This window comes from Apis laboriosa, unplaced genomic scaffold, assembly GCF_014066325.1.
Source record: "Apis laboriosa isolate Shangri-la unplaced genomic scaffold, ASM1406632v1 scaffold39_cov144, whole genome shotgun sequence".
Taxonomy (NCBI): Eukaryota; Metazoa; Arthropoda; class Insecta; order Hymenoptera; family Apidae; genus Apis; species Apis laboriosa.
In genome coordinates, this window is record NW_025223140.1 from 2,015,622 (window position 1) to 2,029,499 (window position 13,878).

At 24.5% G+C, this 13,878-nt stretch overlaps 4 protein-coding genes across 16 annotated transcripts in view; 3 read left to right on the forward strand and 1 right to left on the reverse strand.

Annotated features, from left to right (window-relative positions):
- LOC122715671 (collagen alpha chain CG42342-like) overlaps positions 1-2,967 on the forward strand; it is a 235,564-nt gene extending 232,597 nt beyond the window's left edge. For 7 of the 13 annotated variants that reach the window (XR_006346875.1, XR_006346880.1, XR_006346878.1 and 4 more), the window contains 3 exons: positions 249-383; positions 1,181-1,449; positions 2,080-2,967. Coding sequence is in view for 4 of the 13 variants with exons in the window: in XM_043938041.1 (XP_043793976.1) it covers positions 249-383; positions 1,181-1,306 (261 nt within the window). In the remaining 9 variants the exon portion in view is untranslated. Of the gene's footprint in view, positions 1-248; positions 384-1,180; positions 1,573-2,079 lie in introns of those variants that run through there. The other 6 variants (XR_006346877.1, XM_043938042.1, XM_043938043.1 and 3 more) reach the window with 6 other exon arrangements.
- A 956-nt stretch (positions 2,968-3,923) lies between these two features.
- On the reverse strand, positions 3,924-6,089 carry LOC122715675 (putative peptidyl-tRNA hydrolase PTRHD1). Its single transcript, XM_043938048.1, has 3 exons — positions 6,034-6,089; positions 4,332-4,518; positions 3,924-4,168 (listed from the first exon to the last, which is right to left on the reverse strand). The coding sequence occupies exons 2-3, from the start codon at positions 4,515-4,517 to the stop codon at positions 3,995-3,997; spliced, it is 360 nt and encodes a 119-aa protein (XP_043793983.1). The 5' UTR covers position 4,518; positions 6,034-6,089; the 3' UTR covers positions 3,924-3,994.
- An 82-nt stretch (positions 6,090-6,171) lies between these two features.
- Positions 6,172-9,024, forward strand: LOC122715674 (peroxiredoxin 1). Its single transcript, XM_043938047.1, has 4 exons — positions 6,172-6,270; positions 8,151-8,302; positions 8,394-8,702; positions 8,779-9,024. Exons 2-4 carry the CDS (start codon positions 8,169-8,171, stop codon positions 8,921-8,923), a joined length of 588 nt encoding a protein of 195 aa, XP_043793982.1. The 5' UTR covers positions 6,172-6,270; positions 8,151-8,168; the 3' UTR covers positions 8,924-9,024.
- Positions 9,025-9,140: 116 nt separating this feature from the next.
- Positions 9,141-13,221, forward strand: LOC122715676 (organic cation/carnitine transporter 7-like). Its single transcript, XM_043938049.1, is given in 10 exon segments — positions 9,141-9,446; positions 9,781-9,942; positions 10,710-10,872; positions 11,062-11,183; positions 11,276-11,549; positions 11,703-11,876; positions 12,013-12,257; positions 12,543-12,702; positions 12,797-12,912; positions 13,027-13,221. Coding segments are annotated over 10 exon segments (1,512 nt in total). The 5' UTR covers positions 9,141-9,409; the 3' UTR covers positions 13,086-13,221.
- Positions 13,222-13,878: the final 657 nt, after the last annotated feature.

Genomic DNA, 13,878 nt, shown 5'->3' on the forward strand with positions numbered 1-13,878 from the left:
TCGACGTATATAAAGATCGATAAAAAGACAAATTTTATATATATATATATATACATATGTATACATATCACGACGCCTTTATCTTGGACCGTTAATGCTCATTTGCACAATTTTAATCGATTTACTATTTATGCATAAAGAGATTTTTTATCTTGTGCCTGGCCTTTTTTGCACGTCCGCGAAAATAATTTCGCCTGTACATTAACACGCCATTTGGATGCTGAAACGTTTCTCGTGTATGAATACAGGGACCGCCGGGGAAACGGGGTAGGAAAGGCGACAAAGGCAACAAAGGAGATCAGGGTGTACCCGGCCTCGATGCTCCCTGTCCATTAGGGGCCGACGGACTTCCGCTGGCAGGATGCGGTTGGAGGCCACCCCAGGTATCTCACCAGGTTTTCCCTATTCGTTTCAATTAATTATTGTACGGTTTAACCAACGTCGTCGGTGACAGACGACTTCCTTGTTGTTGTCCTTTTCTTTATCGTTTCTCTTCTCCCCTTCTCCTCCCTCCATTTACTTGATCAAATCTCTTTTTCCACGGTTTGAACCAAGGTTTCATTTGATTTGGTGATAAATTGTACAAGGTGTGAACGTTTAACATTTAACTGGGAGATAGTAATTTCTTATTTTTTTTTTTTTTTGGAAATAATTGGGAATTTTTCCAGATATATGTGTATATATATATATATATATATATACAGATTGAATAAATATGAAAGTTTAATTTTTATCTTGGAATACTTGGCATGATTATTTTTCGATTAATTTAACCCTGAATTGATGCACAATTTTCTATACGTGTGTTTCTATGAATAGAAAGATTTATGATAAAATCAGTTTGAAATATTCAAATTAAACTGGAAATAAAAAATCTTGGTGTGAAGAAGAAATGAAAAGTTTTCTTTACCCATAACGTGGCAAATAAAAATATACCAAATTTCTACACGTTAGATAATTCAAAAAGTACAGTGGCAGGGTTAATTTAATCATCAACGTCAACCTTTGCTTTTTTTGGAGAACTAACAAATGTAAGTTAAGTGTAACAAGAGATAAAAATGTCTAATAAGCTTGGTGAACATGATTGGTGAAAAGGGGAGTGGTGTAAATAATAAAAAAAAAAAAAAACCAAAAATAAAACTAAGTAGGTAGAAACGCTTGGATTCTCGTGTATGCTTAGCAGGACATCACTAGCACCTCGATACCAGCTGTCGAAGGTCCTGAACCTGCAGAAACGGATTACGAGGAGCCGGAAGAGGAATACGAGGAGTATACGGATCCGAATGGAAATCTAGCCGAGCAATAATTGCTCGTTGTGCGCTGCCCTAATCACTACCAACAACTACCACCACTACTACCACTACCATCACCACTACAACCACCAATACCACCACAGCCATCGCCCTCATCACTCGTCTCACCTTGCTCTCCCAAACTAACGTGGTCCTGGTAATTGCAAGTCCCGTAGTTATACTAACTGTTGTGTGCATGTACAAGTCAGCTTATATACACCATGTTCCTAAATAACAGAAGAAGAAATACGATTTCGGTAAAATTAATCTTGCAAACTTATTCCTATTCCGGTTTCATTGCTGTATCATCCCAATTGTTGTACCTATTGTTGCAATAGTATACCGCGTGAAACATATTGCCTAAAAAATTTAAGCTCGCTTTGCTTTCCTATTTAAAAAGTAAGAAGGATTAATAGTAGATTTAAAAAAAGAATTAATAGTAACAAAGCTAAAACAAGCAAATTATAATATCAACAATAATATTTCCTGGCTGCGTACTATATATTTGCAAAATTGTCCGCTTACACACATTTCTCGTTTGCCAATTAATTAAACATTAACGACGAAATGCATAAACGACGAAAATGGAATCGTTTCAAATTCAAAAGCATACGACGTATTTTTACTTTACTTTTACATCTCAAAGCGATCATGTTCTTTTTTTTTTCTCTCTCTTCATCTTTGAATGTACACAAATCTTCATTACGTTTTGCTTTAAGCTTTAAAGAAACATCTTTGCAAATATTTATATTAGAATTTTTTTTTTTTTTTGATCTCGTGTTTTCAGAGAAGAAGGAATATTCTTCACGATTGGCTAGAAGAGGAGGCGCAAAAGGAGGAAGGGCAGTGATACAAACGCATTAAAAGAAGATAGTACATATTTTCGAGGACCTCTGTGTGTATACTCCATCGTAAAAAAAAAAAAGAAAAAGAGAAAGAAAAAAAAAAACAAAAAAACAAAAAAAATTTATCCAGTTTAACGCGAACTAGAATCGAGTTATTTGAGAAAAAGAAATATATATATTTTTTTACATATATATATATTTTTTTTTCTTTTTTTGGCATAATCATGTATGCCAGAAATGATCCTCTTGCCATCGGGTGTTGTAAATAAGTGTACTTACAGTGTTTAGCGTCCGCAAATAGTGCGTGTACATAAGTATTTAGAGCTTATTACCGGAAATGCGGTTAGAACGACATCATAATTTTATCGACAATTTGTTTATAATTGTAAACGTAAATACCGGTAATTTATAAATTACTTTAATTATAAGTAAGAGAGAGAGAGAGAGAGAGAGAGAGAGAGAGAGAGAGAGAGAGAGAGAGAGAGAAAATACCGAATTATATCAAATATCGTTCGCACAACGTAACATAGCAACGTTATAGCAAAGTTCTAAAACAATAGACAATTTATTGATCTATTAATATGATTATCAATTGTGTTCTTTTTTTTTTTTTTTTTATATATAAATACTACGTGAATTCTACGTGAAAAATAAATTTGTCTCTTCGTTCGTTATATGAACGAGAATATTTCGAGAAAGCAGAAAATGTAAAACGTTTGAGATCTTTTCAAATTGTCTTATTCTATTTTTTTTAAATAATCTTTTCAAAATTAATTTGAAAAAGAAAATTGAAACCTTTTAAAATATTAAAAAAAAAAAAAAATTATATCTTTCAAAATAATGTTACCTTGAACGTATTATATTCTCAAGTAAATTTCTGAGTCAATTAGTTATTCTTTTATCTATTTATTTGTTTGCTAAAATGCAACCAAAAGCATTTAAGCATAATTATAATATTATGTATTTATATTATTATAATTTCTATTATAATTATTACTTTTATTATACATTATTATGTTTTTAAGATTTTTTTTCTTTCTTAAATTATATTTATCTGTAAAAAAATCTAATTTTTCTGATGTATCAAAATTTACATTCAAAAATTTCAATCGTGTTCAATCATCTAGGAAATTTGAATTTTATTTTCATCGAAAAAATAATGAGATATGATTATTATAACGAGGAACGATTAATACTTATTCCCCCGATGTGTGTCATTTATACGCACAATAAATATGTGCGTACCTGTGTCATTTTATCGCCTTTGGTACGCTCTAATAAAATAGTGCATATTTTTGCACAATCGTGAGGGAAAATTTTTATACAAATATCAGTTAATAATGCATATCTTGACATAATTTTTATCTAGATTAGTAATAATACCAACTGTAAAGCAAAGGAGTAATGTGTACACATTGTCAATACTATCAGGTATTGTTAAATAAAGAATAAGTATATATCTATCGTTTTCATATTGGCGTATAGCAAATCCCGAGATGGAATTGATTCCTATTTATACATATATATATAAAAAAAAATAAAAAATAAAGGAAAAATTTATAAATTTATAAGATTAATTTATTATTACTTGATAATTGAATACGTGTTAATGCTATCTTTTTTTAAACTGAATTTGAAATTCTTTTTTTTTTTTGTAGTAAAAATCTTTCAAATATTAAAACTTTATATTGACTATTTTTTAAAATATATGACTATTTTTTATAATATATTGACTATTTTTTAAAATATATGGTACTACATTAATTATTATTTTATAATATTTAGTTTTATTATGATTGATTATAATGTACAACGTAGAAGAAAATAGCATAGTTATATAATCAAAATTATATCTTTTTACAATTTAAGTAATTTATATTTCTTAAAATATGATTGTACTTTATCCTTTGGGTAAGGTTTTGTTACTAAACATGTTGGAATATTTTCAGGCTGTTCAATCCAGAGTTTATGATGGATGTTCTCATTTGTCAATGTTAAAGATAAATTATTTAAACTGGTCTCATCTGGAATCTAACATTAATATAAATATAAATATATCCATATATGAATATATTATAAATGTCACCATACTCCTTCGCTATTTTAAAAATTGTATACACAAGAGTTATGCACAATAATATGTTCAAATTGACGTCTAATATCTATAATACATATAGTTCCTGGATATACTTACTTCCAAGACAATTTTGTGCATAACATCTAAATTGGCAAGGTAGGCTTGTGTGTAATTATCATTGTAAAAAAGATGAGTAACAGCAGTGCACGCATGGCATGCTTGAGCTATAACTGCGCCAATGGGCCAATGCATTGTCTTCAGAAGATCTCCTCTTACTACCACATATTGAACTAGCACGCTCATCCTAATAATGCAAAAGATATTTAATTTTCTTAGAACATTATAAAATTATATAATATGCAAAAAATTATCGTAAGGCTGATCTTGATGAATTATTAAATTAATTTTAAATTTTAAACATTAAATTTTGGACATTTATGTCAATTGTGTCAAATTCTTTTAATTTTCTATATGCTAAATTTAATGCAATTTACAATCCTTACATAGTAAGTGCCAAAAATATATATAATTCATATAAATAAGAAAACAATAGGAAGTACTTTTAAAGTATTTATCTATTGAAATGTCTGTTTAGTATTATAATCCAAAAGTAAAATACAAATATCATTGTAATATTCTTTTGGCGTTGTAGTTTAAATCAGATGTATTATTTATATAAATTGTTGTTATTAAAGACAAATTACTCATACAAAAATACTGTGTATAATATGTTATAATGTTCAAAACATATTTCATTTATGTGGAATACAATAACTTTGTACATTTAAAATATTTTTCATTATTATTAATATACCATAAAATATATAATCTGCTGCAATTTTTTATGAATAAAAGTTTAAAAAAAAATTTTGATCATCTTTACTTTTTTTAAATAAATTATGTTTTTACAATTTTATCAAAATATACACATTCAAATACATCTCATTTAATATATATTTAATATATACAATGAAATATGAAATTTTATTTAATTTATTCGTTTATTTAACAAACAATCTATGTTTAGAAAAAAAACTACCTGTTTGTAATAGTAAATATTATCAATTACAAAAATACTGATTATATTATTTTATTTTATTTAATTAATTTTATTTATTTAATTTTAAAAAAATAACAAAAATTTTCATATAAAATTTAATTTATGATCTAATTTAATTTAAAAAAAAATACAAAATGAATATATAAATTTAAATCTTTGTTCGAATATAAATAAAAAAAGATACGAAATTTATTCATAGGAAAAATTCATTTAAAGGATTACAAGATTATTGTAATATATTACAAAATTAAATAAAAATATAATAGTAACTAAAAAAATTAATACAGATTATTTTAATTATTACATGTAACTTTATATATTCTATCTATTATTTTATCTATACATAATTATTGTATTTATACATTATTCTATCGATATATAATTTCCTGATTACATTTATGAAATTTTTTTTTTATGTAAAATTTTATTATTTTATATAACTTTCAAACTTTTTTTATTAATAATATTATTTATTTAAATTTTCAATTATAATATTATTTAAACACATTTTATTTCACATGAAAATTATTGTTATAACTTATATTCGATATTTTTTTATTGTATTTTATTATTTATAATAAATATTATTTTTTAAAATACAATTTGTCTTTATTCAAATGCTTTATTAATATATTAATCAATTAATTGATGATTTTATAATTTTCATTTATAAATAATAAGATATACATATTAATTAAAATCAAGAAAAATAATGTTTATGCATTATTCTTCTTTTTGTATAAACAATCGTAATAATACCTATCAAAAAAATAAAACTAATTTTTCTCTAAAAGAATAAATTATACTGATAGAAAAAGTATTTTTCCATAGAGGGCAGCACTGATTATAGATGGCGCATATGATGTTTTTCGGTTGCAATATTACGTAGAAGGTGAATTCCATCGAACCGGTTACCATTCTCGTACATCTTTGCAAGCGAGACTGTTGGACAAATAGTGATTCTACATAAAATACAATTTTGTTACAAAATAAAAGGTATAAATTTTATATAGTTACATTTAATTTTAAACTAATATTTATATGTAATTAATTTTATAATATTTTTAATTTTTATCCATTTATATATATTTAAATATGATTGTAAACGGAAAAAATTTAAAAATTATGAAATACTATATTAGTATATATCAGTATATAAATCTTTATATATAAATATTAAAAATACAAAAATTATATTTTATTATTATTAAACAGATCGAAATTGTATAGAATTTTGCTTTTATTTGTTTTTAACTTTTTTTTTTTAAAGTTTATTCGATCTAGTTTCAGAAAGTTCTCGATGGTGCAATAACTACTCACACAAAAGAAATACCTAATGTACTTATATACGTAGAAATGGTTGAATAATACGTGATTATTACAAATCAATTTATTAGTTTTAGAAATAGAATTTAATTATATTTTATAAAATTATATGAATTGTAATATATTTTTTTAAAGTTTTTTTAAAATATTAGTGATTACATAAAATATATCTTTAATAATATATTAGAAAATTTCATAATTGCAAAAATTTCTTAGAAAGATCATAAATTTTTACATATCTTTTTTCATATAATAAGTAACATAAAACACTTTTTAATATATATACATATATATATTCAATATCGATTAAATTGTATTGATCTGTAACATAGCAAAAGCGTCTTGTAGTTTTCATATTTTTTTTTTTTTTAATTTTAAATAAGTATTCTTAAAATTTTGTTTTATTATTTCCAATAAAGGAATGATTATCTTTTGCAATTATTCATTTTTTCCAATTATTAAAACATTGTTAAATATATAAATTTTATAGGTTATTTATAACATATTTTCGTGTACAGAATCATTTTTTTTTCTTTTCGATATTATTTTTTGTAGCAAATAAAATATAATATATAATGATGATATAATTAAAACAATTTTATGTAACAATTTTCAGAGATATGTAAAAAGCTTAAAGATAGGATGAATAAGGTTATTTTTATTTTTTAAGTAAGGTAAATTATGGAAAAGAAATAATTGAATGAAAAATGTTAAAAAAAACTTTCACGAAAATTGAAAATTATAATTTTATAATTAAAAAAAAAATGATTAATTTTGCTATAAAGAAAACTTAAAAATTTATATTAATATATTATCTTCATACAAAGAGATGTGTAAATTTTTGTTATATTACAAATAGCTAAGTAATTATTTTAAAGAATGAATATAATAATGAAATTATTTAAAAGAATAAATATAAAAGATAAAGACTAATTAAAGATATGCTTGTATTTTATTTTAAGAAAATTAAAACATTTTGTAAATTATTTAATTTATAATCTAATTTTATTATACTATTATATAAAAATACTATTATGTGAAAAATTTTTCACAAAATTAATTTATTCAAAAGAAATTATATATTTTATTTTTTAAAAAAATATAATAATTGCATTTTCCAAATACAAAAATATATAAAATTATATAAATATAATACAGGAATATAAATTTAATTTTGTTCTGTAAAATTTTTTTCTATCTCTAATTTCTTCTATCTTTTTTATTATCTATCTTTTTTTCTATCTTTTTTAGAAATATGTAACTATGCCCAATTGAGTAGAAAATCTTATATATTGTATACATTAATCAAGCACAATATATAATGTTTTTACATTAATAATAAGTAATAATATTGATATTATTATATAGTATCTGTAAATAATATTTTAATATCTATAATAATTTTAATAAAATATTGATAACCTATAATTATAATTTAAAATGGATGTCTATAATATAAATTTTTTTTTATAATGGAAAATAAAAATTATTTTCAAATTATATTGAAAATTTATATTAAAAATTTGTGAAAATTTTGTTTGTTATTACAGAAACATAAAACATTAATAATGCCGGTCCCAGCACTTCAAAAACCTGCACCTAATTTTAAAGGTACTGCAGTTGTGAATGGAGAATTTAAAGATATTTCTCTTTCTGATTATAATGGAAAATATCTTGTTCTATTTTTCTATCCATTAGACTTGTAAGTATTTTAATTCATGATTTTGTATGTATTGATGATGTAATTTTTTAATTATGTATCATATGTCAAAAAATGATAATTTATTTTGCAGTACATTTGTTTGTCCCACTGAAATCATTGCCTTTTCTGATCGTGCTGATGAATTTGAACAAATTGGTTGTAAAGTCATTGCAGCATCTACTGATTCTCACTTCAGTCATTTAGCATGGGTAAATACACCACGTAAGCAAGGTGGTCTTGGTGAAATGAACATTCCTCTTCTTGCTGATAAAAGTTCCAAGATCGCACGTGATTATGGCGTACTTGATGAAGAAAGTGGAATTCCATTTCGTGGTCTCTTCATCATAGATGATAAACAAAATTTACGTCAAGTTACTATTAATGACTTACCAGTTGGCAGGTAAAATTCACATAAACTAATATTTTTACATATCTAATATATAATATTTTATCTTAATAAATTTATATATTTATAGATCTGTTGATGAGACTTTGCGTTTAGTCCAAGCATTCCAATATACTGATAAACATGGAGAAGTATGTCCAGCAGGCTGGAAACCAGGAAAGAAAACTATGAAACCTGATGTAGTTGGTTCTAAAGAATATTTTAAAGATACATAAATGAAAAAAAGAAAGAAAGAAATTTCTATACTTTATTAAAACTGTCATTTATGTAAAATATTACATTTTTTAAAATCAATCAAAAACTTGTTTTGTAATAAACATGGTATATAATTTAAAATCATAACATTAATTATATTTTCAATATCAACTATTTTCATTTCTTATAATAAATAAGTATCTTTCATACATTGTGTATTTTTCTATCCATTAATCACTCATTTAAATAATATATTTCATTATCTAGTTTTATTTTTGTTTAATGATTGTAAATATATATACAATCGTACATATTTAAAATGAAGATTGTCATTATTAACTATTGAATGGTTTTTGTTAGCAATTTAATTTTGAAAGTATGAGATTGGAAATTATTGAATTGACATTAATTACGGATAAAATAATGTATATACATCTTTATGGCTTCTCAATATAACAAATGGACTTATGTAAATCAATATTTATCATTAAATTATAAAATATATAATGTCTAATAATTGTGAAAATGTCATTGCTAAAACAGGTTAAGAAATTCATAAAATATTTTAATATTAAAATAGTAAATTTCTAAAAAAGGAAGACGATAAATTTAAAATATTAATATTTATTGAATAATATTTGTTATTATGATATAATATTTACAATTATAATTCAAAATTTGACTTTTTCATTTTAGTTTTAAATGTTAAAGTATTATTATAATCTTTCAAACGATAATTTAATATTCTAATAATTATAATGTCATAGAAACCTAACTATTTTTAAAATGTGTCCCTACAATCGTAAAAAAGATTAGGAAACTATATACAGTTCAATGTATGACGGGAATAATATTATTTAATATAATTCAATTACAGGATGTGGTCTCTTTCACTGTTTTATTATTGGATTATGTGGCATGTGTGCAATTGCAGAAGCTTGCGTTCTTCCAACTATTCTAATTGTAGTTCCATTCATGGCATGTGATTTAAGTCTAAGTGCAAGCCAAGCAACTACTGTGCACGCTACGTTAACATTAGGTACATATAGAATGTATGTACGTAGATATTTTTTAACAATATATGACAAACCGATGAAATTATTAATTGACAACAAAAAATTATTTATAAAACTAATAATTAATAAAAACGTGAGATTGAATACGCCATCCTAATCATCAAATCATTTCAAAAAAATTAAATATCAATGCTATGATAATTCAATTTAAAGTGTTGTTCTAAATGATAAAACTAAAGACATGAAATTTTTTTTACACTTGATATTTCTGATTAGATCTTTATGAAATAATAATTATAAGTGAACTACTAAGATTCATAAAAATAACTTCTAATATTTCAAACTATATTTATATAATTTATTTATTCAATTATTTATTCATATTTATTCAATTATTTTTTTTTTTTTCATTGCTCATGCAACAGTGATTCACTCATTAGATTTTCTATTATTACAAAAATTCGAATAATGAAGATATAATTCAAATTTTCAATTCATTGAAAAAATAGAAGAATATTTCACTGATACGCAATAAAATGATTCATCATTATTCATTTTATAGCTGAGGAATATGTAATTCGATTTCTTATCCGGAAATTATTCCTCATTAAATTTCACTAGTCATTGCCACTAGTATGAATCACTCAGGGTCGTGAGATTTCAATTCAATGGCAAATACAGTTCCGTTATTTCTAAGCTTTCTAATATGTTTATGATAAATTAATATATATATATATATATATTTGAAATGATTTACAGTATATTTTACGAATAATAAGATTGTGTATAGGAATGGCTGTAGGAGGATTTCTATTCGGAATAATAATCGATGCAAGTGGACGTAAGAGTTCCATTCCTATTACTATGATCGTTGTATTTTGCGCTACTATCAGTTTATCCTTTGCGCAAACTACATTTCTGATATACATTTCAACATTTATACTTGGATTAGGGTAAGTTTATCTAATCACGTAAATTTTTATGAAATTATAAAATATATTGCTTAATAATTATGATTTAAATAATAATAATAATAAATCTCTAAAATTGTTCGATAATTAAAAAAATATTATCATCTATCTTTCCTATGCACAACACATTTAACATATACATAAGAGCATAAAAACATTCATTTATTTCAGATTAGCTGGTAATAATGTGGTTTTAAGAGTATATCTAATCGAATTACTGCCCATGAAACGAAGAGGTTTTTGTTTAGTTATTTTGGATGTATTAGGAATCCTTAGTTACATATCTATTTTAGGCTAGTGTTTATAAATACGTATCAAACTTGTATTTATTATTACATTATAGAGAGAAGTATAAAGGATAAAATTAAAACATTAAAATTCGCAGGAATGTCATGGCTGTTAATGCCTTCGATCTTATTATTCCAAAATAAAAAATTTCGACCAAATTCTTGGCGAGTCCTTACAGGATTAGGAGGTATACCAAATTTGATTATAGCGTGTGCGACTAGTTTGCTGCCGGCAAGTCCAAGATATTTGCTTTATCGGCGACGGCATGAGGAAGCATTATCGATATTACGACAAATTTATGCAATTAATAATTCGAAACACGTCGATACTTTCGTACTTTCAGTACAGTTCATTTTCTATTAATCTCACAAGTATCATCGCGGATTTTTATGCAAAATCAAATTTTTATAAACATTAATATCCTATATTTTAAATTTTGCATAAATGCATATCCGTGTTTATAAATTAAATGATTAAATATTTAATGTAATACATAACGATATTTTTTTTTTATTCTAGCTAAGCAATTTGGAAAACTGTGTTAAACAAATTGAAGAGGAAGACGAGGAAACGAATAATATGATCAAAACGATACATAAATTTTGTGTTAAAACGTATAAACGTATTCAAGAAATATGTAAATCATTTAAATATACTACAATATTAGGAATTTGTACTAATTTTCTACAATTTCCGGGGTAAAATATTATTTATATTTTTCATCTTATAGTGTTTACATTAATTTCCACATATTTTCCATACCAATATCTTTTTTTTTTCGAGATTTTTTAGAAAATCAATTTCAGTTTAACGATTAGTAATTATAACAATTAGGATTATGTGGGTTGCTCTCTGGAGTGCACAAATCCTACAGCAAACCGAGAATTTACACAAATCGTCAAAGAAGGAATACGCATGCGCCATTGATATAGAAGACATGGCGTTAGGGTTTTTGCGTAATTGTCAAGAGGTAGACATGGATCGTTTTCGAATGCTTTTGTATTTATCATTGAGCTATTTAGTAGCAGAAATTTTATTGGTAATTGGAATCGATGTTGTGGGTAGAAAAATATTTCTAGGTAAACGTATCATCGTCTTATAATACTTAATTTTCAATAACAAATATTGTATGAATATATATATATATATTCATACAATATTTATATATATATATAATTATATATAATATATAATATATATATAATATATAAAATATATATAATATATAATATATATATAATATATAATATATATATAATATATTTTATATATATATATATATATATATATATATATATATAAAATCAACTTCTTTCTTATTCGTTCGTTGCCACAACTTTAAAATTAACTTTATTTTTTTTCAGTGTTTTCGGGTGTAGTGGGAGCAACAGCATGCCTGGGCTTATTGTTTACAGTTCATAACGTAATACAACTCGTTCTTTTACTGATTATATTAGCAACTTACGTAATTGGTCGTACAACAGCGTCGATAATCTTATTGGAAAATTATTTTACTGGCGTAAGGTTAATTATGAAACAGTTTGTGAAAAATGGATGGGTATATCTATCTCTCTCGCACGTGTGAAATTTTTGTTAAATCATTTCGGTTTCGTTTCAGGGGTACGATCATCGGTTTATCTAGAATATTTCCATACTTGGTCGGTAGTTTTAGTAAATTATTTCTAAATGTACAGTGCGCTTCTAGCATCATCGTTATGTTGGGAATTTTAATGAGTAAATGAAAGAAAATTTTCTATTTTTCTCTAACTTTTTCTTTTTTTTTTTTTAGAAATAAAAAAAAAGAAAAGGTTTTCTTGGGAAAATTTTAACGAACCTAAATGATTCCAGGCGCTGCCGTTGCAGGATCACGAATGACTGATCTAACCCGGTTACCGATGCAAGAATAACTCGTTAACATTCTTCTATGGTCTTATATAATCTTGATAAATTATGAATTATTACTTTTATTGCATCATGATTGTGAGCATAATGTATTACAAATCTACTATGGAGAGAATAAAAATTTTTTTTTTATATAAAAAATGGATTATACGAAAAAACCCTTTTTTCTTTTTGCACGTTATAATTATTATTAATTAGCAAAATAAGATTTAATTAAGAATATATTTGATAAACAATATCTAATTATAATACGATCGCTGTGAAATTTATTTACTGTGGAATTCTTTGAAAATTATTTCTGATATTTTAAGAAAATGATTTAACGTGATTGCGCGCGTGTTAAATATGTCTGCAATCTATACACAAAGATTACACAATATTCTAATGCTATATACCAGCGAAGAATGAAATCATAATAGAAATCTATTATTTCAAAGTTCGGCTTTTCGAATATTTATCAAGTATTCAATTACTGAAATAACTCGTTCCATTTATTGCTTCGTCCGATAATTTAATACGAAATTAGTATTCCATACGTTAGTATCTTCTGTAAATGTTCTGAAACGATGTGCGAGATTAAAAAAAATCGTAAAAGTTTCGAAAAAAATTTTTTCATCTCGAAGTATTTACGACATTAAAGAAGAGAGAAAAAAAAAATATAGATAAAATTTATTTCGAGTCTATAAAAAAGACTCGATTCTAAAAAGTTTCGAAATTTCGAAGTTTCGAGTATCTAGAAAAGATTATTATCGATATTTGAATGTCAACAGTTTTATCAATTTATTAAAAGTTTCTTCG

Coding starts and splice junctions, on each gene's coding strand:
- LOC122715675 (XM_043938048.1), bottom strand. CDS start 4,517: ATGAGCGTGCTAGTTCAATATGTGGTAGTAAGAGGAGATCTTCTGAAG. Junction 4,169..4,331: donor TGCACAAAATTGTCTTGGAA/GTAAGTATATCC, acceptor TATTAATGTTAG/ATTCCAGATGAGACCAGTTT.
- LOC122715674 (XM_043938047.1), top strand. CDS start 8,169: ATGCCGGTCCCAGCACTTCAAAAACCTGCACCTAATTTTAAAGGTACT. Junction 8,303..8,393: donor TTTTTCTATCCATTAGACTT/GTAAGTATTTTA, acceptor TTTATTTTGCAG/TACATTTGTTTGTCCCACTG. Junction 8,703..8,778: donor AATGACTTACCAGTTGGCAG/GTAAAATTCACA, acceptor ATATATTTATAG/ATCTGTTGATGAGACTTTGC.